Genomic DNA, 27691 nt, shown 5'->3' with positions numbered 1-27691 from the left:
CTCTCACCCATCTCCTTGTGCAGTATCTTTCTATCCTTTTCTCTCATCCCCCCTGTGCGGCAGAACCCTTGCAGCTTCTATCCCTCCCTTCCTCCCATCCCCCTGTGCAGCATCTTTCTATCCCTCCCATCCCCACCGACCCTTTTATCTCTCATTCCCATCCAAACCCTGACCTCAAGCCGAAATACATGGAAACAAACAGCAGCGTTGGCAGCACAGGCTACATCGCGGCTTGCCCTTCTCACATCCGGTCGCTCCTCTGCCGCATGTTGGCTACATGTAAACTGGTTGGGAATGTGTTCCACATGCCTCTCAGCCAGCTGCTGCTCCTGTAAACTATTGGTTGTGGATGTCTTTTTTAATTTTTAAACTGTGCACCGGCAGCAGCAGAGAAACACTTCCTTCCCCCGGCGATATCTGTCCAGGGCCCTGAGAGGGAGGGTTGTCACAAACGCTTCTCTTTCCCGGCGGTACCTATCCTGGGCCCTGAGGGGGAGGGTGTGTGACAAAGGAACTTGCTGAAGATACTAAACACTTCTCTCCCCCAGCGGTATCTATCCTGGGTCCTGAAGGGGGGGGGGGAGAAGCAGCAAAGAAAACAAGCAGCAATAATGTAGAAATGCTTCACTCCCCCAGTGGTACCTATCTTGAGCCCTGAGGGGGAGGAGCAGCAACATAGATAATATTGAAGGAGATAAAGATCGGTGTGAGGCTGAAACAGGTTTAAATATAGAGAAAGAAGTACCTGGAGATACCAATGTCGCATCAATAGAGGGCTGCAAGGCAAAAACAGAGACCACAGGAAGCTGCACAGGTGTTACTTGCTGTTGTGAAGCATTTGCGGGCTGCTTCTGAGAGCCACAAACTGCTTTAGTAAGAGCTGGTGAAGGAATAGTGCTAGTTCCGTCCCTTGCCAGCTGCTTGTTTTTGGTACTAACCGCCTGAGCCATTTTGTGTTTCCCTGATGGCTGCAGTGAAGGAGAGTTGTCTGCCTCTGGCAGAACCTTTTCTGGGCCATGAGGGAAAGGAGTCAAGGACATAAGCAGCATCGGCAAGCTTGCAGCGCCATTGGCACAAAGCATCACTAGATACAAGCAGCCGTCCATGAGAAAACTTTCAGCGTCTTCGCAGTGCTAAAGACCACCAGTATAACTGCCGACTAAGAAAAAACAGTGTTGGCGGTTTCTTTGACTCTTCAACCAGGCACAGGAGAACCCACTCACTATTCACACACCCATCATCCAAAAATGTCAAATGAAAAAAACTATATGACAACCTAATAGCCTCCAAAGCAGCTAAACTGGACAGACAAATCACCATTCTGTTGTCATTGACCACAGACTATAAAACCTTCAAGAAAGATACTAAAAACCATACTCTTCAAAAAATACATAAAACCCATCTAGCATGACCAGTCCCTACCCAAACCCCACCTACCCTCTCTAAACCCTTAATACACTCTAATTTGCTTCTAACTACCCAACGAATTCTAAAATTCTTCTAATTACCCAACATTTATCACCTTAAGATCTCGACAACTCTTTGGTACTTCTTAAGTAACTATTATGACATCGCTTATGCTATTCCTATAAGCTTTATGCAATTCTTGATAACTTTAATGTAATCCGCTTTGAACCGCAAGGCACTGGCGGAATAGAAATCACTAATGTAATGTAATGGTTGGTGGTTCTCTTCTCTCTTTTTTTTTTTTTACACCAGAGTTGAGGAAAAAAGTCCTAGTTCGTTTTCTATCTTTTTTTGGGGGGTAGAAAAAGAATACTAAAGTAAACGATTTAGTGAAGAAAATTCTCAGTATCTAGTTAAATTATTTAACAATTTATGAGAGGCAAGGAGAAGGGGAGAGCTGTAATGTGCTAGGATCCCGGTCAAAGAAAAAACTGACAATTGAGAGGCAGAGTCCCAGAGGCAAGGTAGTCCGCACATGCTAGGTAGAAAACCAAATCTACTGATTCTAGGGGAGAGCACCAGCACGCAGGCTCAGTCAGGGACTTCACCAGCAAGTGTGCCTGCATGTTCCCTGCTTGTCTCTGGAGAATCAGAATTCTCAGTCTCCACCTGCTAGTAGGCGTGCATAACCAATCATTTTTCTCTGGGACAGTCTGGAAGGACACTAAGAAAAAGAGGCTTCTGTTAGACCAAATGAAGGTGAGAAGGTTAAATATTTATCTTCGATTCTGAATTTTTTCCACAAAGGTATTCAGGCATGGGAGGGTGGGCTGGTAGCAGGAGGAATCTTGGACTTCTGAGATGTCTCCTTAGCTCAATAGAGTAAAATGCCAAAATGCTTCTTCCCCCCACCACCCCTATAATTAATGTTAGGCTTAACCAGCTGCACCGAGACTCAGTCCTCCAATCAGTTCAGGAGTTAAATTCTACTCCAAGAACTGCACTGCTGCCTGCCTTAACTTGCTAAGACAGAAATACTGAAGAGCTACAGACTGCACAGTGCCACTACAGGGCAGAGCTCCCTATAGCCCACAGGTTCTGAACTAAGGATGCCAAGGAAACAAACAATAAGGCAGCAAACTAATCTCAATCTAAATGAAATGGAATTATCTATCTTCTGGGAAAAAAACTACGTTAAGAAATTTAAATGATTGAGGAAAGTAGGGAAAATAAAACTAAGAAAATATGAGAATGGGCTGAACAGCCTCTCTCTCGCTGGGATTCTGCTTTTTCCTGATTTTGGGGGGGAGGGGATTAACATAATTAACAGAAGGTGAGATTTGCTAAAACTGTATTTATATAGATGCAATGTAACACCATCACTATCAATAGCTAGTTAGCAGAAGAACTGTGGGCTAAATTCACTAAGCAAACCGATCATGTACCGATCGGTATGCGAGCCCTTTGCAACCAGATTTCCCTCCTGCAGTATTCACTAACCTGCGTAGCAATCCGATTCCAGTGCACACATGCAAATGAGGGGAACTGCATGCAAAGTAGGCAGGGACACGATTCACTAAACTTTTTTTCTATCCGAATGGGCTCACAAAAAACAACTGCTGAGGACAAGTCGCTGAAGCCCTTTGTGACTGCCCTGCTTCTGCCGCCCTGCTGTCAGCCCCATCTCCTGCAGCCCCAAACACGCCTGCCTGCTTGCCCCGAACGTGCCTTCCTGCCTGCCCGTCCCGATCTCTCCTGCTCACCCTGACTCTCCTGTTCTCTGTTACGTTCCCCGCAGTGCAAGCCTGTGGTTTTAAAGCGGGGCTGCACGCCGTGGTGCAGTGCCAGTTTTAAACCTGCGGGCTCACACTGAAGGGAAGCAGCTGCCGCCGCCCCCACATAGGAGCAGGAGAGTCGGGCCCCGAACATGCCTGCCCCAACTGCCTGTGTAAGCCCGTGGTTTTAACCCAAAGCGGGTTAAACCCATGGGCTCGCAAAAGTTTAAAGTTAAAAAAAAAAATCGCAGCTTGGACGGTCTGCGCAGGCAGATGGGGGAATCGGAATAACGTCCTCATCTGCATATTTTACAGTTAGTGAATTTGTTGGACCTGCTCGAATTGGAAATGGATTGTTCCGATTCGGACAGGTTAGTGAATCTAGCCCTATATGCTTACGTGTGTTATGATTTTTTACTAATTTAACATGTGATACAGTTGTTTACATTTTAGCTAAGGGCAAAGTCCCTAATTCATTTAAGTAGAGGAGTAACCTATTTCCTTAACACAAAGAGTTTGGTTATTCAGTTCATACCTCTGTAGTCTGTTCCTGAAAAGCATACAGAATGCCATCAATAAGCTGCTCTTCCAGCTTGTGGTCTATGTCAGCTGCTCCTAAGTTACCCATTATCTTCTCAATTGTTTCCATCACCATTTTTCTGTACTGTTCAGCCTCATCTTTCAAATCATCCACAATCCTGGAAATAATTTCTGCTGCACCCACTTTGTTTGCAAGCTCAACAGTGGTATCGACCAACTGAAGGAAAATAAAAGCAGGAAAATAGCTTTAATTAAAAGGGTTACATTAAAAAAATATTGTTTATTAAAAAAATAATAAGCGATATGGTCTGAAATCATACTTGAGCGATTTTGCTACCTAAATTAGAGAGATCTTGCAACATTTAATCCTTAAATAAGGTAAGCTCAATAGCCAGCAAAATGAACTAGCCCTGGGAAAACCAAATGACTGTTGACACCTACCTGTCTGTAGTTCCTTCTATCTAATGCCATCCTGTGCTGCCAAAAGTGTTTGAAGAAAGGTGGAAGAATTTCTGTTTTTATGTAGTTTGCTTCCACACCATCTGTGCCACAACACTGCTTAACCACCTAAATGAAACAAACATACTAAAATAATTAGCTTCAATAATGTTTAAGTTAATAACCCACTTCCCATCCAACGCAAAACAAACATGAAATCCAGACAAGACAAGAAGGAAGATCATTGCTACAGCTGAGAGCTATGAAAAACAGAGAAAAGGAAACTTGCCTTTAGCACAATCTTTTTCATTTCTTCATCAGGAGACTGGAATTCTCTGATAAGAATCAACATCACTTCTCGAGTATAGTAGTTTGCATACTCAGCATCCATAAGTGGAATAAGATAACCAATAGCTTTCAAAAAGGCAGCCAGACCCTGTTACAAAAATAAATTGTATCTGTAGCAAAGCAGCAATAAACACTGATAGAGAGAAAACCCAAGTAGAAACATTTTAATTCTTAAACATACCTTGCCTTTTTTTGAAAGCTATGTTTTTTTTAAGGTATGTTTAAATATTTGTGGGAAGGGTAGGTGGGGAGGGAATAAATTACATGTATTTAAGATAACTGAAAGAAATTCAAGTGATGTGTATAAGTACAATTGATGTAATATTGTGTACTTGATGTAAAATGAAAAATGAATAAAGACTTTGGAAAAAAAAAATAAACATACCTTGCCTCTGTGTTGACGGATACCCTTCCAAAGGGGTTTTAAAACAGAATCAAAGGATTCAATCCCATAAGGTGTAGCTGCTTCAGCCAAAGCAGCAATAGCCAAAGCACTAATAGTGCGGACTTTCTGCTGTTCATCTACTAGACCTGTAAACATTAATGGACTCTGATTTAGTAAAGGTTTGCTGAACTGAGTCATCTGGAGAACACACAACTCCTAAAACAGTTACTGACTGAGGCCCAGTAATGAATAAAACCAAACAGAGCAATATTTTCAGACTCATTTATAAAGTTAAAAAAAAATAATTTTTCAGTAAAATGTGTTTCACCAAGTTAACATTATTAATAAAGGGATGGGGAGAGTGCATGGGGGGTGGAGGAATTATTGGGGATAGGAGAATTTTATGTGGAAAATTTTAAAATATTGGAAATTGTGTCTAATCATTTTAAGATAATTATATCTGATTACTTAGATAACAAATTATATTATGGAAGTTAAAACTTTTTTCACTAAATGTTAATGGCCTTAACCATCAAATAAAAAAGAAAAAAATGCTTACTTTTCTGAAGCAGCAAAATGCAGATCTATATTTCATACAGGAGACCCACTTATCAATGGTAGAATCACAAAAATTGGAAGGGGGTTGGGTAAAATAAAGGTTTTTTTTGCACCTATTGTTAAAAAAGCTGGGGTTGCCATATTAATAAATAAAAAGAATACTGCTAATTATCAATTGATAAATTCTGATCCCTTAGGAAGATGGGTACATGTAAGAATGAGCATGGGAAATAATACCCTGGATTTGGTGAATGTATGTTTGTTACATTGAGCTTTTTGGACCCCTGTTAGATTACAAAAGTTAGATAGCTCTAGGTCTAATAGATGCTGGCATTGTAATCTGGAAACAGGGACTTTGGATCATTTAATATTTTATTGTCCCTGTATCATGGTTTTTTGGAAATCAATTTGGTCTCAAATTAATTGTTTACTAGAAAACCATGTTGCTTTATCATATGATACAATTCTGTTTGGGATGTCATTGAGAGCAAAAAGTCAAATTTAATCAAATAACAACAAGCTTTTATTAATTATGACAGGAGTCGCCATACAACATATTACCAACATTTGGAAAAATTACAATAGGCTTAGCTACACATTTTGGTGGAATTCATTATGTCATATTTATAAAATGGAAAGATCAATTGCCATACAAAAAGGGAATTATAATAATTTTAAAAAGATTTGGGGGCCATTAACAAATTATTGCAATGAATAGACATCATTTTCCTAATGAAAGTACAGTTACATGTAGGGCGAGGGGGGAGGGTAAATAGTTCTTTTAAATGTCTGATTAATAGATTGAAATATAATATATAAATGATATTTTGAATTAAATTACTTATGGGAAGTGTGGATGGGGGGAATAAATTCACATATGTAAAATCATAATTGTATGAATATCAAGTGATATGTAAAAGTTAATATGATGTAGTATTGTGCACTTGTTGTAAGATGGAAGAATGAATAAAGAATTTAAAAAAAAAATAATAATAATAATTTTCAGTAAAATACAATAATTTGGTCAGAAAAGTATCACCACAATATAGGATTTGAAAAGTTCTACATCTGCATTTTAGAACACTTTTGTGACAGAAGGAAAGTATACATGGATAGTAGTGTTTTATTTAAAAGCCTTATTCAAATCCCAATATGAACATGATACTTTTCGACTGAATTCTTTTATTTAAAGAACTGTAAACACACTATAATTCCGGCTGTTGAATTTATCATTTATAACCCAGTGTACCATGAAACATCATAAATTATGGTTATGCAAATAAACAGAGCAAAATAAAAATCCTATATAATAAAACCCTAGCCGCGCATGCGCACTTATACCTGCGTGCTTCCGTGATCTCTGATCTGTGAGATGTAGGTCCGTGGCCGCAGGAGTGCGCATGTGAAACGCCAAGATCACCTTTGGCATAAAAGAGGGAATGGTCCTCAAGGAAATCCCGGCCTCTGTGATTTGCAGGTTAAGGGTCCCTTCTTGACGAGACTTGCAGTTCGGAGACACACTTTGCAGAAGTGATGGCCACCAGAAACACTGTCTTGATAGTCAAGTCTATTAGGGTGGCATCCTGCAAGGGCTCAAATGGAGCCCTTCCCTACATTATGTTCAGATTACAGGACAAACAGGGCAGAGGAATCGGGGTGCCACAACCTCAGAGCACCCTTGAAGTACCTGACAGAGAATGATATGGGAAAAAATTTGTCCCCGTCACCGCCCCATCCCCACAATAACTGTCCCCACTCCGTCCCCATCCCTGCAACCACTGTCCCCGCAACTTCTATCCCCGCAGCATCCATACAAGCCTCAGCAGTGCAATATTTAGCTTATTCCTTCCTTATAAATCAAAGTTCTGGCTGTTGAACTAGAGGAGATGTTCAGCTGGCAGGGCTTTGTTTATAAATTTTTATCAACACAACTAATATACTACTTTATCCTAAAGCAAAAAAATTAATAAATAAATAGAATTTTATTTTCTACCTTTGTTGTCTGGTTTCTGCTTTCCTCATCTTCTAATTCAATTCCTTCCATCCACTGTCTGTCTTCTCTCAGCATCTTCCACTTGCTCTATTACTGTGCTTCTCCCTTTACCTCCCCAATTAGTCTGGCACCCATCTTCTTCCCTCTGCTGCCCCCATAGTCTGGCATCTCTGTCTTCTCCCCTTCCAGCGTCTTCTCCCCACTCTCTGTTCCCCATTTCCCTTCAGCGTCTTCTCCCCACACTGCCTTCCCCAATCCCCATTTCCTTTCAGTGTCTTCTGCCCACTCTGCCTTCTTCATTTTTTCCCTTCAGCATCTTCTCCCCACTCTGTCTTCCCCAATCCCCATTTCCCTTCAGCGTCCTCTGCCTTCCTCATTTTTTCCTTCAGCATCCAGAAACATTTCAACTGACCCTCGTAAGCTAAACTTGCCTCTAGCTAGGCAGGTTCCTCAGGAAATTTTGCTCCCTCTACAGCTACTCCTTGATCTAGCCAAACCCAAAGAGGACAAGCCCTAGAGATATAACCACTACAGATAGCCTAAGAGAGCCAAAGCAAGAACCTCAAATGCCTGCTTTATTAATGCCTTTGATTCCTGTCCTGTATATACAGAGCCGTGCTCTATAGGAATGGTAATTTTCTTAGTAACCACTGAGACTAAAGCATTCACTTTGGGCACAGATAGGGAAAATACTTAAGAGTGACTGCTTACTATCCAATGTAAGCTACTTAGGATATAAGTGGTTTAAAATACATTTGATTTTTTTGGACCATAGAAACAAAGGGTAATGTTTAGCCATGACTCTTCAGGAGTATCCCTCTCAGCTGAGATCAGATAGACAGACCTTAATCTGTACATACAAGCTATGTTTCATATGATCATCCAAAGTGGGATCCCCTGAAGAGAAATCTTCTTAAACTAGAGTATCAGAAATATTCAGTACCTATATAATCCTTAGAATGACTAAAGGCAACTCCTTCCTGTAGAAAAGGTGAAATACCATAGAGTCATTCCTTCACCTAATGCAGGGGTGTCCAATGTCGGTCCTCGAGGGCCGCAATCCAGTCGGGTTTTCAGGATTTCCCCAATGAATATGCATGAGATCTATTTGCATGCACTGCTTTCAATGCATATTCATTGGGGAAATCCTGAAAACCCGACTAGATTGCGGCCCTCGAGGACCGACATTGGACACCCCTGACCTAATGGGTACTCCCCCCTCTTCAAAACGGACCAAAACAAACAGCTTTTGTCCAAATTGATCTACCAGCTCTGAATGTACGCCTGAGGCAACTGACTGAGAATCCCAGCGCTCCTGGTAGTGTGTGGTCTTTTTGCAGAACTGGCTTCATCTGAAAAATCTGGGAGTCAAACACTAAAATGGCTGCCATTCCTTCTGTGTGAAAAATGTAGCTTTTCTTTTTAAATATTGATTAGAAAACTGTACCAGAAAAACACCCATGGCAGTGTCTGTCCAACTCAGCTTCAATGCCAAAAAATGCAAAGTCATGCACCTGGGCAGCCAAAATCCATGCAAGACTTAATGCAAGATCCCTTAATGGCGAGATCCTAACAAGAACTGAAGCAGAACGAGACTTAGGAGTGATCGTCAGTGAGAACATGAAGACTGCCAATCAAGTGGAGCAAGCTTCATCCAAGGCAAGGCAAATCATAGGTTGCATACGCAGGAGTTTCGTCAGCCGTAAGCCTGAAGTCATTATGCCATTGTATAGATCCATGGTGAGGCCCCACCTGGAATACTGTGTGCAATTCTGGAGGCCGCATTACCGTAAGGATGTGCTGAGACTGGAGTCGGTCCAGAGAATGGCCACCCGGATGGTCATCAACATGGATGGATTTACTATGGGGAGATCCTGCCAATCCAACCTGATCAGCTTCTTTGACTGGGTGACGAGGAAGCTGGATGTTGGGGAGCCCCTGGACATCGTATACTTAGACTTCAGCAAAGCTTTCGATAGCGTACCACACCGCAGGCTGTTGAACAAAATGAGTTCTATAGGATTGGGTGACACTTTGACAAAATGAGTTGAGAACTGGCTTGGAGGCAGGCTTCAGCGGGTGGTGGTGAATGGCACCCCCTCTGAAATGACAGAGGTGATCAGTGGAGTGCCGCAGGGATCGGTCTTGGGCCCGATCCTGTTCAATATCTTTATAAGAGACTTAGCAGAAGGGCTTCGAGGTAAAATAACGTTATTCGCAGATGACGCCAAACTATGCAATGTAGTAGAAAGGAGTGCAACGGTCAAAAACTCAATATCCGACAATATGACGCACGACCTACTCCTATTGGAGCGCTGGTCTAGGATCTGGCAACTAGGTTTCAATGCCAAAAAATGCAAGGTCATGCACCTTGGCAGCCAAAACCCATGCAGAAGTTACACCCTTAATGGCGAGATCCTAGCAAGGACTGTAGCAGAACGGGACTTAGGGGTGATCATCAGTGAAGACATGAAGACTGCCAATCAAGTGGAGCAGGCTTCATCTAAGGTTAGACAAATCATAGGGTGTATACGTAGGGGTTTCGTCAATCATAAGCCTGAAGTCATTATGCCATTGTATAGATCCATGGTGAGACCCCATCTGGAATACTGTGTACAATTCTGGAGGCCTCATTACCGCAAAGATGTGCTGAGACTGGAGTCGGTCCAGCGAATGGCCACCCGGATGGTCTCAGGACTCAAGGACCTCCCGTACGAGGAACGGCTGGATAAGTTGCGGCTATACTCACTCGAGGAACGCAGAGAGAGGGGAGACATGATCGAGACGTTCAAATATCTCACGGGCTGCATCAAGGTGGAAGAAGATATCTTCTTTTTCAAAGGTCCCACGGCTACAAGAGGGCATTCGTGGAAAATCAGGGGAGGGAAGCTGCACGGTGACACCAGAAAATACTTTTTCACCGAGAGAGTGGTAGATCGCTGGAATGGTCTTCCACTTCAGGTGATTGAGGCCAGCAGCGTGACCGATTTTAAGACAAAATGGGATCGTCACGTGGGTTCTCTTCACAGAGAAAGGTAGGGGTGGGTCATTAAGGTGGGCAGACTGGATGGGCCGTGGCCCTTATCTGCCGTCTATTTCTATGTTTCTATGATCTAGTCACAGAGAAAGGTAGGGGAGGGTCATTGGGGTGGGCAGACTAGATGGGCCGTGGCCCTTATCTGCCATCTATTTCTATGTTTCTAAAGTAAGCACTAAAGAACAACATGGAAGGTAAACTTGTTGAACCCCTCCTGACATTTCAACTAAACATCACAATAACTCCATCATATAAAACACCACCTCCATCCCCTTCTCCCAAACCACACTTTTCAAACCCCAACTCCCCCCCCCATCTCCCCTCTCTAAACACAAATTTACACCATAGGAGGACCCCTCCGCAGCTCCTGCAGAGAATTTCCCCCAAATTCCCTCTCTCCCTCCCCACTTCAAGAACACTTAAAGGCACTGAAATACTTTCTGCCACATATGCTGTTGAAGATCAAAAAATCCTAGATTCTTAGCTGCCAAACGTTCCAACTGGGCCAATTTATGACACTTAAAGTACCCATTTCTCCTTTGTAGGTGCAGAGCGTTTCCAATACAATGCAATGAGGCATTTAGCACTTTCAAGACTTATACGCACCAATTTAGTCTGCCAGGGCCATGTTCTCAAATTTTGGGTCCCCAACAAGCAGTCTTTTGGCAAAAGCAGGACCGGCTCCTGCGTCCACTGTGTTAGTTCAGTTGTGACCAACCGCCAAAAGGCCTGGATTATCGGGCGGTCCCACCAGATATGATAAAAAGAACCAGATACTCTCCCACAGCGCCAACATACATCAGGAACCTGCGGGTACATAAGGTGCACCCTATCTGGAGTGTAATACCATCTAGTTAAAACCTTATAAGAATTTTCCTGAATTAAGACACAGGAAGATGCCTTTTGCACCTCCTCACAAATCCTTACCCACTCATCAGTCTGAATCCTGTTATGTAAGTCAGATTCCCAATGTTCCCGAAAAGAGAAGTGAACTACCTGCTGACCCCCGCAAATATCTATATAGTACAGAAATGGGACGGGGAACCTTACCCAATAATCCCCATAAGTTTTCTAGACATTCCCCCTCTAAAAACTGCCCTTTTCCCCACCCCACTGTAATCATAAAATGACGTATTTGCATATATCAAAAAAAATCATCCCGAAACCTCTCATCCCTTCTAATCAACTCATCAAAAGTAGGTATTGTCCCCCCTTGAAGTATATCCCTAAAAGTAATATACCCTCTCTCCTCCCCACCAAAAATTGCAGCTCTCCAGCGTAGACAATCACTTATCGCGCCCCTCACTATGACAAAATTTCCCCCATATTCGCACTAAATGACCAAAAAAAGGATTTGTCACCCCTCGTAATCTATCCACCTCAGTATAAGAGGTCCACATCCAATGCTTCAACAAGCCAGATGAGACATAATTCTGTTCAATTTGGACCCCGGGCTTAAACTCTGCTATAACCCAATCTAGCACCAAACGAAGCTGCGCAGCCAAATAGTACCAGTGGAGATTTGGGACAGCTTGACCACCCTCCTCTCGGGCTGCCCAGAGCACCGATTGCTCAATCCATGGTGTTTTACCTCGCCAAATAAACAAACAAAATTCTCTATATAACGCCTGCAAGACTCCTCTGGGGACCGCCAATGGCAGTGTTTGAAATATAAATAATAACCTTGGTAAGATATTCATTTTAATCACAGCAATACGTCCCCACCAGGAGAGCCATAACCCCTGCCAATATTGTAAATCTGCTCAAACCTGCCGCACTATCCTCGCATAGTTACGTTCATATAATCTCGATAAATCCTCGGAAGCTGTATGCCCAAGTATCTAATACAATTCTGTGCTCTTTTAAATAAGTAATCTGTCACCAATCTCTGTGCAACAACATCCGTTATAGAGACCCCCCCAAAACTCAGATTTATCCCAGTTAATAGTAAATCCCGAGACTTGGTGAAACTCTTGAAACACTTCCACTAATACTGGAAACGAAGAACACGGGTCACGAACATATTAAAGAATGTCATCGGCAAACAAAGAATTGTTATGTTCACGGCCACCCATATGCAATCCCTTAATAGCTGCCTGGTCCCTAATATAACACGCTAACGGCTTCAAATATAAAGCAAACAACAAGGGTGACAATGGACACCCCTGTCGCGTTCCACTTTGAATATTAAAGAAATGAGTATAAAACCCATAAATACGGAGGCATGCACATGGTTCCATATAGAAACTTTTAATCCACTGTCCAAACCCCCCACCCAACCCCATCCTGTCAAGCATGGACCAGAGAAACTCCCAGCGTACTTTGTCAAAAGCTTTCTCTGCATCTATAGATAGCAGGACCATAGGACTTTGAAAGGTCTGAGCCCCCCACATCAAATGCAACGTTCAACATATGTTATCTCTCACTTGACGTCGCTGAACAAAGCCGGATTGATCTATATGGATCAACTCTGGTAAAACCCGACCCAATCTTGTTGCCAGCACCTTTGCAATAATCTTAGTATCTACATTTAGCAACGAGATGGTCCGGTAAGAAACACAATGCTATGGATCTTTACCCGGCTTTAATAACAACGAAATACCCGTTCCCCCATAGATCTCGGCAAGGGCTTCCCTTCCCTCACCCCATTACAAACACGTACTAATAAAGGGCATAATCAGTCACCAAACCGTTTATAAAAAATATTAGAAAGACCATCTATCCCAGGAGACTTACCCCCCTTCATCCTTTAATAACATCATGCACCTCTTCCTCCGTAACTGGGCGGGCCAACAGATGGTGATAATTTAGGTAGATCTAGTTTATCCAAAAATGCCTCAATAGTTCCAAAAGAACCCAGGGGATCCCCATGGTATAAACGGAAGAAAAAAATCCACAAATGCCTCTCTTATCCCTTTATCAGTATAAACAGTGGTCCCTGCTTCTAGTTTTCACCCCCTTCACTGTATTATGTACCCTCCGAGCTCGCAAGAATCAGGCTAGCATAGCACTAGATCTATTTCCATTCTCAAATATGGCCTGTTTTAATTGAGCTTTCCGAAATTCCACTTCTTCCAATTGAAGCTGATGCAGGTCCAGTCTAGCCCGTTTCAAAAGCTCATATATGGTTGGAGTTGGTGTTAATTTGTGCTGGCACTCCAACTGCACTATCCTCTCTCAGAGCCCAAGAGAGCGTTGCACCCTATCCCTCTTCTTGCGAGCTTCCCATTTAACAAAAACTCCCCGTATGACTGCCTTTAAAGCATCCCATCCCCCACCTCTCCATTGTCATTTAAGTACACTATAATCGTGTCCCGTACCTCATGCAATACTATAGGATCCCCCAAGAGTGATTCATTAAGGCGCCAAAATTGATTACTCTTAGCCACCCGAAGCTCCGTGCAAAAGATCCAAACAGGAGCGTGATCAGAGATTTACATCATTCCTATCTCTGCCCTTTGTATTTCCCCCCACAAATTCCTGTGAGCTCACAATCCATCAATTCTAGTGTACGTATGAGTAGAATGGGAATAATGAGTATAATTTTTAATGGAACCATGGAGAAGTCTCCAACAATCTACCAATCCTAGTATTTGCATCAACCTCAAAAGAGCTTTGCTATGTCTCCCTCCCTCATGGCGCCCCCCTCTAGAATGGTCCAACTTTACATCAGGACATACATTAAAATCCGCCCCCAAGAAAACCGCCCCCTTAACAAACTCACTCAACCCTTCAGTCAGTCCTTTATAAAATGCAGCTTGGGAAGAATTAGAACCATATACATTTATAACTGTAAACAGATTCCCCTGTATTCGTCCTTGAATTGCCATGCAATGGCCCTCAATATCCCTATACACCTGATCTACTACTGCCCCCAACCCTTTACGCATCAAAATAGCCAAGCCCCCTACCCGCTGGGGACTATTAGCCTGATGAACCCAAACCATATCAAACTGGGGCGAGTGTAACAGTCGCTCATCTCGTGGTCTTAAATGAGTTTCCTGTAAAAGACAAATATCCCAACGTAACCTCTGTAAATCCCTAAAAACAATACCCCTCTTCCCTGGATTATTTAAATCATTAACATTCCAAGATACCCTCTATCAAAAGGTGTCTAGCTCCCCCACTAACCCCCCTCCCGCCTTCTCCAGTATTCAGCACCCTTCCACTTAAATCCCCCCTCCCCTCCCCCCCGACCCCCCCTGCAATATCTGACTGGGCCGCCCTCTGGTCAGTCAGAGAAAAGAAGTGAAGTCCCCATCTTCCCGAAGGCCACCAAAATCCCCAAATTTAAGCCTTTCCAATCCACCCAGAATTCCCCCCTCACCCCTTAAACTTCCTTTCAATTATGGCTCAGGACACAATCCCTCCCCCCTCTCCCCCCTAAACAGCAGTACAAAACCCAAAAGAGCACTTATGGCATTCTAAACAAGAATAATACTCTCTACTACAAGTTCAAGGAAGTGTCCACCCGTAAGAGTCACGGTTATCAAGACCTCCATAAAGATGGTAACTCACAGTCCAAATCAAAAAGAGCGCAAACCAAGGATCCATCAACGAAACAAGTCAGGTATTAACTCGCATTTGTTTGGTGCTGAACCGAGTAACTGTTGTCCATAACCCCTAGGTTCTCTTTTCTGCCACCTTATGCATCGGTCCCAAAATGTCAGGCATATTTTTACAGCCCAGTTCCTTCAATACGGCCCAGGCCTCATCCACTTCCTGAACTTTTCTAAATTTTCCATTGATGGTTATCCACACTCTAAACGGGAAAAGCCATCTAAATCTATGGCCCTGTGAACGAAGCACCTGTGTTACTTCCCTGAAATTCTGACGCTTCTGTAGGGTAGCCCAGGACAAGTCTTGAAATATTCCCACTCCAATGTTATTCCACTTGCGAAGGGCAGCTTGCAAAATCGTTTCTTTAAGACCAAAGTTTGCAAAGCAAGCTATGATATCTTTAGGTTCGGAACTATGCGCTGGTCCCAAACTGCGGTGCGCCCAGACCAGAACAATCTTCTCTGAAGGTGAATTCCCCGATTCTGATAACAATGCTGCACAAATGTCCTGTACTAGGGTTGCACAGTCTTTATATTCTTCATTATCTGACACACCCTTAAATCTTAAATTGCAGCGACAGGATCAGTTTTCTAGATCCACTACCTGCAGCTGTAAAGCTTGCAGCGTGGTGTCCATCTGATCCTGAGCAGCCCTTGCCTTTATAACATCCCGTGCAAGGTCTGAAATGTGCTCCTCTGTTGCCGCCACCCGTCCTCCTAATTCCACGACCTCCAATTGTATTTCTGCCATGGTGTCTTTCAAATCTTTACGAACTCTAATTATTTCATTTTTAAGGTCCTGAAACCAAGACCGTAAAATTAGCGGTGTGATTTCAGTCTCATCTGGGGTTTTGATAATAATTTCTTCATCTTCAGATTCCGATGGCACTGGCACCATTTTTTTTTTTCTAGCGTTCGTCAACGGCCCTCCACCAGCCCCTCTGGCCGATCTGCATCCCCTGCTGGAAAGTGGAATTTATCCAACTTTTTCTTTGCTGCCATTTGGGGAAGAGGAAAAGGACCCCTTGAGTCTTCAAAACTGTGCAATGAAAGGCTGTAATGCTCTATTTTCTCTTCGGCCCCGACAGAGCTCTCAGATTAAGCAGCCATGCAGGAGCTCGACGTCACTTCCTCCACCGAAAATGTAGCTTTTCATAGCTGGCAGTGAACTCTATCCTCTATAGATAAATATCACCTTAGTATAGCACTCTGGACTGCAGAAGGGCGCTCCCCATGATCAGAGTAATTTAGTGGCCCACAGCAACTAAAACAGCATTGACTTGAACTAGTGAAGTGACTATCAGTACTTTATCTGCTCTGGGGAAGATTCTACTTATAGACCTGACAGGAATACAGACTTTTTCTATCAAATGCTTCAACAAATACTATACCAAAATCAAAATGGGAACAGTTCCCAAGTGGTATGGAAGGCAGTTATTAAATGCCTGTCATTAAACAGAAGCCTCAAACATTCATTATCAGTCTCCAACTTGCAGGACCAAAACTGCTCTAAATCCATAGAGATCTGTTTTTATCACTGGCTTCTTCTTTAAATTGGGAAAAATAGCACAGTAAAAAACTCCACTCAGAGAAAAGACTGTACTAGAAAAACCCAGTGTAGCAAAATACTAAACTTAACCCTACCACAAAAGGACAACAACTAGAAATATAGCTCCAAAGACATTACTTTCATTCACAACTGTAGTTGCTACAATTAAAAAAAACAAGCTCCATTTCTGAAGGTTCCAATCTTTGTGGTTATAATCCAAAATGATGAATGTTTGAGGCTTTTGTTGTTTAATAACTGCCTTCTACTCCACTTGGGAACTTTAGCAAACTTTTTGTATTTTGATCCTAGGAATAAGGTCTGCCATTTGCACTATTCCCAACATGGACGAAAGACCTAGGCTGAACTCCTTGAGTAGTTACTAATAGTGGTATCTCTCCCCACAAGCTAAAACTGGTTTACCTGTGCTAGAGGACACTTCCTTTCCAGTTCCTCAGGACTTTAAAAAAAAAAAAAAAAAAAAAATGTGGTAGAGAAGGTAAGGACAACACAGAAGACACTAGCAGTGAAGAGAAGTAAGAAGAGGAGGAAGGGGCTTGAAAGATTCCTCTGAAGCTGGAACTATGGTCACAGATTCTAAGACCCCTTGCTCAACCAGCTACCAGCTCTCCAGCTGGTCCAAGAGCTCTCTCACTAGGCCAGACAAGAATCTGCATGGTATGATTGTCACTATCTGCTAGACACAGAGAGATAATAGTGGCCTAATATGGTAGAGCTCACAACAGTTCTCAGTTTCTATTTGCTGATCAATGTGTATAATTCACACATTCTGGACTTATTTGGTGAGGATATTATGAAATTTGAGAAAATAGCCAAGGACTTGATATTCAAAGGATTTATGCTCCTGAGAGTTATGCTTATAAATTAGCATCTCTGAAAATTTACTAGGGATGAGTGCATTAACTTTATACTGAAAATTTCATTAAATGCCTAAAATTTAGGAGCATAAGTGGGTAGCAACAGGGCTGGATTTACTGTGTGTGTGTGTGTGGGGGGGGGGTTGAGGTGGTTAGGAGCTTAGCACTGATTTTCAGCATTATGCTCATACATTTTGGCAAAATGAATAGCAGGCCTAAACAAGCTTAATGTAAGCATCTAATTTTCAACTAAACAATTTTGCTCATAAATTTGGCTGAAAATAGGGCACAAATTTAGGAATTCAGCTCTTTTTGAATATTGAGCCCTATTTTTTTCTAAATAACTGGAACCCAACCACCAAAGGAAAGTCATTCCAAAGGGAAGGGGGCCACAAGAAAAAAATATTCTAAATATGAGTAGATTATGGATATTATCTCTTTAACTATCAAATTAAATGACAATTATGGTTTTATCTTTATGCAAGGGAATGAAAATACTGCATATCCAACTGAGCTAAATATGAGCCCAACACATTCAAAATTCTAAAAACTCATTAACAAGAATTTTAAAAAGGAATCTCAGTGCCACTGGCAACCAGTGTAAGGCTGTATATAGTGGGGTGGTATGATTTCATTACTCATGCCCAGTAGTGGTCTTAAATCTTAACAGGCAATTAAAGTTTGAGAAGCCATCACAATATTCAACAGTTACTGTATTTTTCGCTCCATAAGATGCACTTTTTCCACCACCAAAAAGGGAGTGGAAATAAGTGTGTCTTAAGGAGCGAATGTAAAAAAAAAAACACCAGAAAACAACCAAATACAAAACACAACCCCAACCAAAACCCATATCTCTTTTTGCTATCCTGGCGGTCCAGCGCACTTTCCGTGCTCCTGCCTTGGTTCCCCTGCTCTCTTCTGGCAGCGTCAGCGGCACACGAAGCAGACGTGTGCTTTTTGCGTGCCTGCTTGTTCCCTCCCTGCACTCCTAATGGCTGCCTGTCAGTTCTCGCAGGACGAGAACTGACAGACAGCCATTCGGAGTGCAGTGCGGGACCATGCAGGCACGCAAAAAGCGCGCACCTGCCTCATGCACCGCTGTGCCGCTGACACTGCCAGAAGAGAGCAAGGGAGCCAAGGCAGAAGTGTGGAGAGCGCGCTGGACTGCCGGGATGGCAAAAAAGGTACGGGGGGGTGCCTACCTGCCTTTGGGCTGGCTGGGGGCTGGCTGGCTAGTTTGGGGTGGGTTGACTGGTTGCCTTGGGGCTGGCTGGCTGGCTTGGGATTGGCTGGGGGCTGGTTGGTTGGCTGCCATGAGAATGGCTGGCTGGCTTGGTGCTGGCTGGGAGCTGGCTGGCTGGCTGGCTAGGGAGTGGGCTGGCTGGTTGCCTTGGGGCTGGCTGTCTGGCTTGGGACTGACCGGCTTGGGGTTGGGTTGGCTGGCTGGCTGCCACTAGATGTGCCCACCACTAGATGTGCCCTGTCCCAGCCTACTACTAGACCACCAGAGGGAGAACAGGTCACACCATTTGGTTCAGAATTTTTTTTTCTTGGTATTTCCTCCTCTACAGGTGGGTGCGTCTTATGGAGCGAAAAATACAGTAACTGGATTTCTAAACAATTCTATGCCATAGAGAAATACACTATATCCAAACACCAATAAAAACTTACCATGTTCAATAATTTCCACTAAACTTCTAAGATGCGGCAAGATAGCGCAGCCCATAAGAATAGCTATTTGCTGTACAATCTTGATGCCAGTATGTCTAGCCTGCCAAGACTTTTTGCTTTTACATACAGCTTTCAAGAAAGGTAAAAGGGAAGGAATGCCCAAAGCAGAAGCAACAACAGCAAAGGCTCGAGCAGTTGTGTTACGGACATATTCATCCATGTTATCAATATCAGGTCGCATGGTGGAAATCATTGTAGCCAAGCCAGCTGCCTAAAGCAGAAACAGAAACACAAAATTATATTATTAACAAAGGGTTAAACAGAGCAATCACAGAATTCCTTTATGTCAAGTTTAATATCTGATTGCAAAAGCTGACTTGTTTCTGTGTGTTATGATTATAACTAGATTATTATATAAGCAAATTTATAGGCAGTATATCAAATAAAGAACTATGATTGGAGAAAACATATCCAGCTGAAATTTTTAGATACTGTACTGATAGTGTGAAAAACTTGATGCTTAACAATATATATATACTTTATTCATTTTTAAAACTTACATTAATATCTTATACAAGTTCTTTAAACAGCACACTGCAATTGATGGACATTGTGAAACTTCATCCATTGTTTGACCACAAGAGAATTTAGGTAGCTTTTTCAAGAAATTCAAACCTCAAATAAATTTTATGTCCATCAATGCCGAAGATACCAACTACTAGAAACACTGTCAAGGGTAATTTTAAATGCTTGTCATGCAGTATCTGTGATATTACGATACAAGCTAAGACCTTTGTTAATCCATCTGATAATTTTGAATACAAACTAAACTTTTTTACAAATTGCAGGACAACTTTTATTATTTATATCATTATTTGTCCCTGTAAATTGCTTTATGTTGGTATGACCACCAGGGATCTCAAGACACGCATGTATGAACATAAGTCTAATTTGAAAAGCGATAGAAGCTCAGAAGTCATTGTTGAACATTGTGCTTTACTTAACCATAAAGATACAGCATTCATATAAAGATCTTAGATGTCTCTAATTTGCACAACTAAGTTCTCATATTTATTGAAAAAAATATACAAAAACAAACAAAAACTTTTTACGGAGTATATAACTTATAATATTTCTGATTAAGTGTTGTAAATACACATTTTGATTATATGAAGGTTTTGGGTCTATGAAAGATACTCCAGCCACAATTCCTAAATTGGATGATATCATTATGATCCATGGAGTGGCAATTCTGAGACTCTTTCCTTCTTTAAATTTATCCTTTCTCCGGAATGGTTAACTTTTTGTGGATCTTGTAAGTGTTGGTTAACCTTTTTCTTTATTGCTGCTTCAACTGCAACCATCTATAGTTTTGTGATTTATTAAGATCAAATTTGGGAGGGGGAGGGTTTCTATTGGAGGGTTTATGATCTTATAATTAATAATGGGCTTAGAGGGAGGGTGGGGGGAGGGTTGATTTTATGTTTATAAAGTATACCGATAAGATGTTCAAGTGGTCTAATTAATATTGTTAATATAAATTTTGTACACTTGATGAAAGCTTAAAAATGAAGAATTTTTTTTTAAAAAAAGATCAAATTTGCGTTGCAATTGTGAAAAATCAAGCAGCTTACCATCAGAAATAACATCATCCAAAGTCTGTATACCTGCCTTCATCCAATACTTCCAGATTACCTTAAATCCGCCAATTTGAATCTTGGAGTTCAGCCACAAGGTCTGATAAGTTGATTTATGTACTGGAATAGGTGTTAAATTATTCTCCCATTTTATGGTTTTCCTTGTATCTACTAATATTCTATTGTCTTTATATATCCTAGGCATCTTAATACATAACACATGACTCAATCTCAATGAAAAATTTTCTTTCTTTTAGAATCTCCAGACCAGTACAGCCTTCACTGATGACCACCATGACCAACAGGTGGAGACTGGGATCAAACTTTTGTATAGTACTTAATAGTGGGAGGAACAGCTATCTAAGAGTCTGTTGAATAGCCAAGCAGAACTAAGAACCAACTAGAAAACAGCAACAACACTCCTAACAGGAGTATCAACTAATATACAGGAATGCTGTTGGAAAATGCATAGAACAGGCCCTTGTAGCAAAATGCTCCCACAGCTCGCCAGCCGAGCCATAGCCCTCTTCTTTGATCTCCCCAGCCCTAGAAAAATACTAGAACCTGCAGAAAAAGTAAAATCTTCATGCAAAAAGACCCGCAATAACAAATGACAACAGACATGGTGGGGTGCTGTACTGGCCTGGAGAGTCTAAAAGAAAGAAAATTAGCAGGTAAGAACCTAGTTTCTCCTTCTTTATCAACCTCTCCAGACATGTACAGCCTTCACTGATGGGATGTACCAAATCAGTACCCATCAGGAATGGGAACTCCAAAGGGCCGACACCAGAACACACTTATCGAACACTGCATCCTGACGCACCTGAACCACACAGTAATGGCGAACAAAAGAATGCATAGAAGACCAAAACTCAGTCTTACAGATATCCACCGGAGGCACAAGAGAAGACTCAGCCCAAGAAGCCGCCTGACCCTGAGTAGAATAAGCTTTGAGAAACTCTGGAACTGATTTCTTCTGAAGAAGGTATACCAGTCTGATAGCCTCTTTTGATCCAGCGTGTAATCGAAGCCTTAGAGGCACCTCCCCCTCTTACGATTGCCCGCCAGGAGAATAAAGAGACGATCTGACCGCCTAAACTCCTGAGTCCATTTCACATAAGTGCGGAGGACTCTGCAGATATCCAACTTGTGCAACTGTCTCTGCTCCAAAGTACCCTCCCAACTATCCAAAACCGGAAGGGCAAGTCTTGATTCATAAGAAAAGGGGAAACGACCTTAGGAAGAAAGGAAGTAATAGGCCACAGCACCACATGTTCCTTTAAAAACTCCAAGAAGGGAGCACGACAAGAAAAGGCTTGTAACTCACAGACACACACAAGCTGAGGAAATAGCCACAAGAAAAACAGGTCTTCAAAGTAAGGTCCTTCAGAGTGTAGGAGCCAAGGAGCTAAAATGGAGGACAAACTAACACTGAAAGCACCAGATTGAGATCCCAAGCTGGAACCGAAGGGCGAACTAGAGGTCGAATCAGTTTCATCACCCTCAAAAAACGGATCATATCAGGAAGAGATGACAACCAATGACCTTTAAAGGATCTTCAAAGGACCTTTAAAGAATGAAAAGGACATCTCCTGGAACCCTCAAGGAGGACCAGACAAGGCCACGCTCCAGACCATCTTGCAAAACTCCAAGAAGTGCAGCAGGGATGCACACAGGGGAACGAACGCCCAAGCAGAACACCAATCTTTGAAGAGGTGGCAAATGTGCACAAACCCTAGATGTCAAAAAATGCCGAGATTTCAAAAGATAGAGACCACTTTATCTGAATAATCCTTCTTGCTTAGGCAGTTCCTTTCAAGAGCCAAGCCATAAGACAAAAGGAACCTGGATCGAACATAGGAAAGGAACCCTACCCTGAATCAGCAGATCGATTGAGAAGGGCAGAGGAAAGGGAGTGTCATGCGCACATGAACCAGATCCGCGTACCAAAGGCACCTGGGTCAATCTGGATCCAACAGGATCACAAGGCCTGTGTGCCACACAATGCAAAGAACTCTGCCCACTAGTGGTCAAGGAAGAAAGACAGACAATTGGTTCATTGGCCAATTCTGCATCAAAGCATCCAACCCCTCAGTCTGACAATCTTGTTGCCAACTGAAGAACCTCTGCACCTTGGAGTTTAACCTCATGGCCATGAGGTTCATAATCAGCCAACTCCACTCGCCAACTATCAGATCGAAAGCCTCCATCCCGAGGCACCACATGCCAGGATCCAGAACATGACAGCTGAGGAAATCAGCCTGGATATTGTCCACTCCCGCTATGTGGGAAGCTGAGGTGTCCAAAAAGGTGAGCTTCCATCCACTCCATGAGCAGTGCCACTTCCTGCGCTACCAGATGATCCTTGGTCAAACCCCCCCCCCCTCTCCAATGATTGATGTAATCCACCGCCGTGGCATTGTCAGAAAGAACCCTTACCACTTTGCCCTCCAGCAACAACTGGAAAGCTGCTAGTGCCAATGAAATGGCCCTGGTCTCTAGAATGTTAAAAATGAATGGGATACAATACTACACGGATACAAGCTATACCGAAGGGATAGAACAGGGCAGAAAGGGGGAGGTATTGCCCTATATGTTCAGGAAGGAATAGAATCTGTCAGAGAGGTAAAGACAGAGGGGAAAGAGAAGCTGGAGTCCCTCTGGATCAAGATTCCTAGACGCAACGGTGCAGACACAAAAATTGGCCTTTACTATCGCCCCCCAGGACAGACGGAGGAGACAGACTCGGAAATGATAGAGGAAATCAAACTAGGATGTAAGACAGGAAATGTAATAATCATGGGAGACTTCAACTTCCCGGGGATTGACTGGAACCTGGGAACCTCAAACTGTGGTAAGGAGACTAAGTTCCTGGAAATGATAGGGGTCTGCTTCCTAGAACAAATGGTGGGAGAGCCGACGAGAGGAGACGCCACCCTGGACTTGGTCCTAAATGGCATTACTGGTCAGACAAAAGAAGTAGAAGTCACGGTCCCGCTTGGGACGAGCGATCACAATATGATAAACTTTAAACTAGACATCGAGAAAGGGAAACGTACCAAAACCTTAACCACGACTTTCAACTTTTTTTTTTTTTTTTTTTTTTTTTGGCGTAGCAAAAACTTTATTTTTTTTTTTCCATTATTTTTTATTTTCTAATTTTTCATAAAGTGTACATAATAATAAATTACAATTGATAAATGCATTTTTTCACTTTTATATCTAATACATTATATATCTGAATTTGATTTTCCCCCTCACCCTCCCCCCTCCCTTTCCTTACTTTAATATAATATTTTAATTTTCAAATTTTATATAAAAAGTATACAATATATTAGAATACAATTGATACATATTGAATAACTTTTTTATATCTAATACCATATAATCTAAACAAATTTTATCCCATTTCCCTCCCCCCACCCTTTTATTACCTTTTATTCATTCGTTACATTTTGTATCATTTATTATAATATATTATGTATAAATTATTTTCCTTATCCCCCCTATATGTGTGTCATAAATAAAAATCTCTAAAAGAAGAAAAGAAGAAAAAGTATTCTATTATTTATTCATTACAGTATTTTGTCAATGGCCCCCATATTTTTATAAATTTTGTATATGTCCCCCTTTGTATTGCAATTGTTCTTTCCATTTTAAAAATATGACATATTGTGTTCCACCAAAATGTATAATTTAGGTTGTTGTAATTTTTCCAGTTGTTAGTTATATGTTGAATGGCAACCCCTGTCATAATTAATAAAAGCTTATTATTTTCTGGTGAAATTTGACTTTTTTTTCTCATCATCATTCCAAATAAAATTGTATCATATGATATTGCAATATGATTTTCCATTAATTTGTTAATTTGTGGCCAAATTGAGTTCCAAAAAGTTTTAATATAGGGACAATGATATAATAAATGATCTAATGTCCCTGGTTTTAGATTACAGTGCCAGCATTTATTTGACTTAGAACTATCTAATTTTTGCAAACGTGTAGGGGTCCAAAAAGCTCTATGCAATAAAAAGAACCAAGTCTGCCTCATAGATGCTGATACTGTACATCCCATTCTCCAAGACCAAATTAGTGGCCATTGAGATGCATCAATCTGATGTCCAATCTCAATGCTCCAAATGTCTCTCAGACCATTTTTTGGTTTTTTATTCAAATATCCAGATATTAATTTATACCACATTGCGGCTTGATGTCCTAGGAAGTCTGTTTTAAAGCATAAGAACTTTAAACTATATTGACTGTTCAATGTTTTCCATTCAGGGAACCCTACCTGAATGGCCTGCTTCAATTGCAACCATTTAAAACTTTGTGTTTTATTGAGCCCAAATCTATGTTGCAATTGTGAAAAATCCAGCAGTTTATTTTCTGAAATAACATCGTCTAGAGATCTAATGCCTGCAATAATCCAGTTCTTCCAAAGGATTTGAGTTCCGCCAATTTTGATCTTGGAGTTTATCCATATGGATTGATTAGTTGATTTGTATATTGGGATGGGTGTTAATTTATCAATAAATCTCAATGTTTTCCAAGTATCCATTATTATTTTATTTTCTTTGTATCTTTTAGGTATATTAATACTTGGTAGATGAACTAAATTTAGGGGAAACATAAGGCGCCATTCCAAATATAACCAATCTGGTGCATTATCTATAAGTTCTGGGAGGATCCAATACATACCCTGACGTAGAATATAGGCTTGATGGTACCTATAGAAATTTGGAAAATTTACCCCTCCCTCCTTAATTGATTTTTGTAAGGTTACTAAAGCTATTCTAGGTGTTTTACCAAGCCAAAGAAATTTTGTTAAAATTCTATTAAGCTTTTTATAAAAGGACCCCTGAAAATAAATAGGTATCATACTCATTTGGTAGCAAACCACAGGCAACATCATCATTTTAATTGTTTGAACTCTTCCCCACCAAGAAATATGTAATGGGTTCCATTGCTCACATAACTCCGTAACTTTTTTTAATACATATTTTTCATTTTCTTTTACAGTATCTTCAATTGTTTTTTTTACTTGAATGCCTAGATATTTAAATCCTTCTTCTTTCCATATGAATGGAAAAGTATCAAATAATCCTTTTACACAGTAAACATTCAAGGGTATAATTTCAGATTTATTCCAATTAATTTTATAACCTGAAAATTTGCCAAACTTATCAATTAATTCCAATAAAGAAGATAAGGTAGACTCTGGGTTTCTCAAATAAAGCAAAATATCATCCGCATAAGCCGAAATTTTATATTCCATATCTGAATATGGAATACCTTGTATCTCCCTTGTTTGCTGTATTGCTAACAATAAGGGTTCTAATACAATATCAAATAACAAAGGAGATAACGGACAGCCTTGTCTAACTCCCCTCTGTAATTGAAAACCATCAGATATCTTATTATTAATATTTAGTCTTGCAATTGGGAAGCTATACAAAGTTTTTACCATTTGTATAAATCCAGAACCTATACCAAACCATTCTAAAGCCTGATACATAAAATTCCATTCTACTCTATCAAATGCTTTTTCAGCATCTAATGAAACTGTAAAAGCCGGTTCCTCCATTTTTTTTGATAAGTTTAGCATGTGAAATAATAGTCTAGAGTTATTGGAGGAATGTCTTTTAGCAACGAAACCCGTTTGATGCATATCTATAATATGTGGGAGAGCTTTGGCTAATCTCAAAGCCAAAATTTTCGCCAAAAGTTTATTATCAACGTTTATCAAAGATATAGGCCTGTAGTTTGAAACCAAAGTGGGATCTTTATTTGGCTTAGGCAAAACAATTATTATTGATTCAGCCATAGTACCTTTTATATTACCTTTTATAAGTTGTGTCTGATATAATTTTAATAAATGTGGGGAGAGGATATTTTGAAATGTTTTATAAAATTCTACTGTGTAACCATCACCACCTGGAGCGGATCCAACTCTAAGAGATCTCAATGCTGTTTCTAATTCTTTTAATGATATAGGTTCTTCTAAACTTCGTTTTATATGATCAGGAATCTTAGGTCCATTAATTAAATCTAAAAATTTTTTTCCATCTTTTTGTTTCTCCAAATAAGGTTCGGAAGAATATAGATCCTTATAAAAATTTAAAAATTGTTTTAAAATTATATTTGTTTGATTTGTTATTATACCATTATCATCTTTTATTCCATTAATATTAGTTCTCCTTTTTTTTGCCTTAAGATAATTTGCCAATAATTTTCCCGCCTTATTAGAATTTCCATAATACACTGTTTGCTTGGAAAACAAATCTTTTCTTATCATTTTTGAAGTTAATTCATTATATTTACCTTTTGTTTTCAAAAGAGCTTGTAAAACTTCATATTCCCATTTACTTATCAATTTAGCTTCTAATATTTTTATTTCTTTTTCTAATTCTATATATTGTTTTTTGATCTGTTTCCTAATAAAAGCTGAATATGATATAATATTACCCCTCATAGTTGCTTTAAATGCATCCCATACATTCTCTATAGATGTATCTTCCACTAAATTTGTTTGAAAAAATTCATTAATTTGTGTTTTAAAATTTTCCAAAAATTTGTCATCCACAAGCAATGCATTATCAAATCTCCAAAGAGGTCTATTATTTTCTAATTGATCTAATTGTATTTCTATCCATATTCCCGCATGATCCGAAATGATAATAGGATCAATGGAGGCTTTAATCACCTGTTGCACTTTATTTGTTGAAACAAAAATATAATCTATTCTTGAAAATGATTTATGAACTTGTGAACAAAATGAATACTCCTGATCATTAAAATGAAGAATACGCCATATATCCTTCAAATCGCATGTTTGAACTAAATTATCTAGACCTAAAGATTTAATATTTTTACCTGGTTTTTTATCCAATAATGGATCCATTACAGCATTAAAATCTCCAGC

General features: G+C 40.7%; 1 protein-coding gene across 3 annotated transcripts in view; it reads right to left on the bottom strand.

Annotated features, from left to right (window-relative positions):
- The window catches only part of SF3B1 (splicing factor 3b subunit 1), a 236498-nt gene that overhangs the window by 43529 nt on the left and 165278 nt on the right, over positions 1–27691 (bottom strand). For all 3 annotated transcript variants that reach the window (XM_033947227.1, XM_033947229.1, XM_033947228.1), the window contains 5 exons: positions 19136–19406; positions 4894–5039; positions 4450–4596; positions 4164–4289; positions 3718–3939 (listed from right to left, as the gene is read on the bottom strand). In XM_033947227.1, coding sequence (XP_033803118.1) covers positions 3718–3939; positions 4164–4289; positions 4450–4596; positions 4894–5039; positions 19136–19406 — 912 coding nt within the window. The remainder of the gene's footprint in view (positions 1–3717; positions 3940–4163; positions 4290–4449; positions 4597–4893; positions 5040–19135; positions 19407–27691) is intronic.

The sequence above is a fragment of the Geotrypetes seraphini genome, chromosome 5 (assembly GCF_902459505.1).
Source record: "Geotrypetes seraphini chromosome 5, aGeoSer1.1, whole genome shotgun sequence".
In the NCBI taxonomy this organism is placed as follows: Eukaryota; Metazoa; Chordata; class Amphibia; order Gymnophiona; family Dermophiidae; genus Geotrypetes; species Geotrypetes seraphini.
The sequence above is the reverse complement of the archived record's forward strand: the minus strand, read 5'-3'. Positions and strand labels throughout refer to the sequence as shown.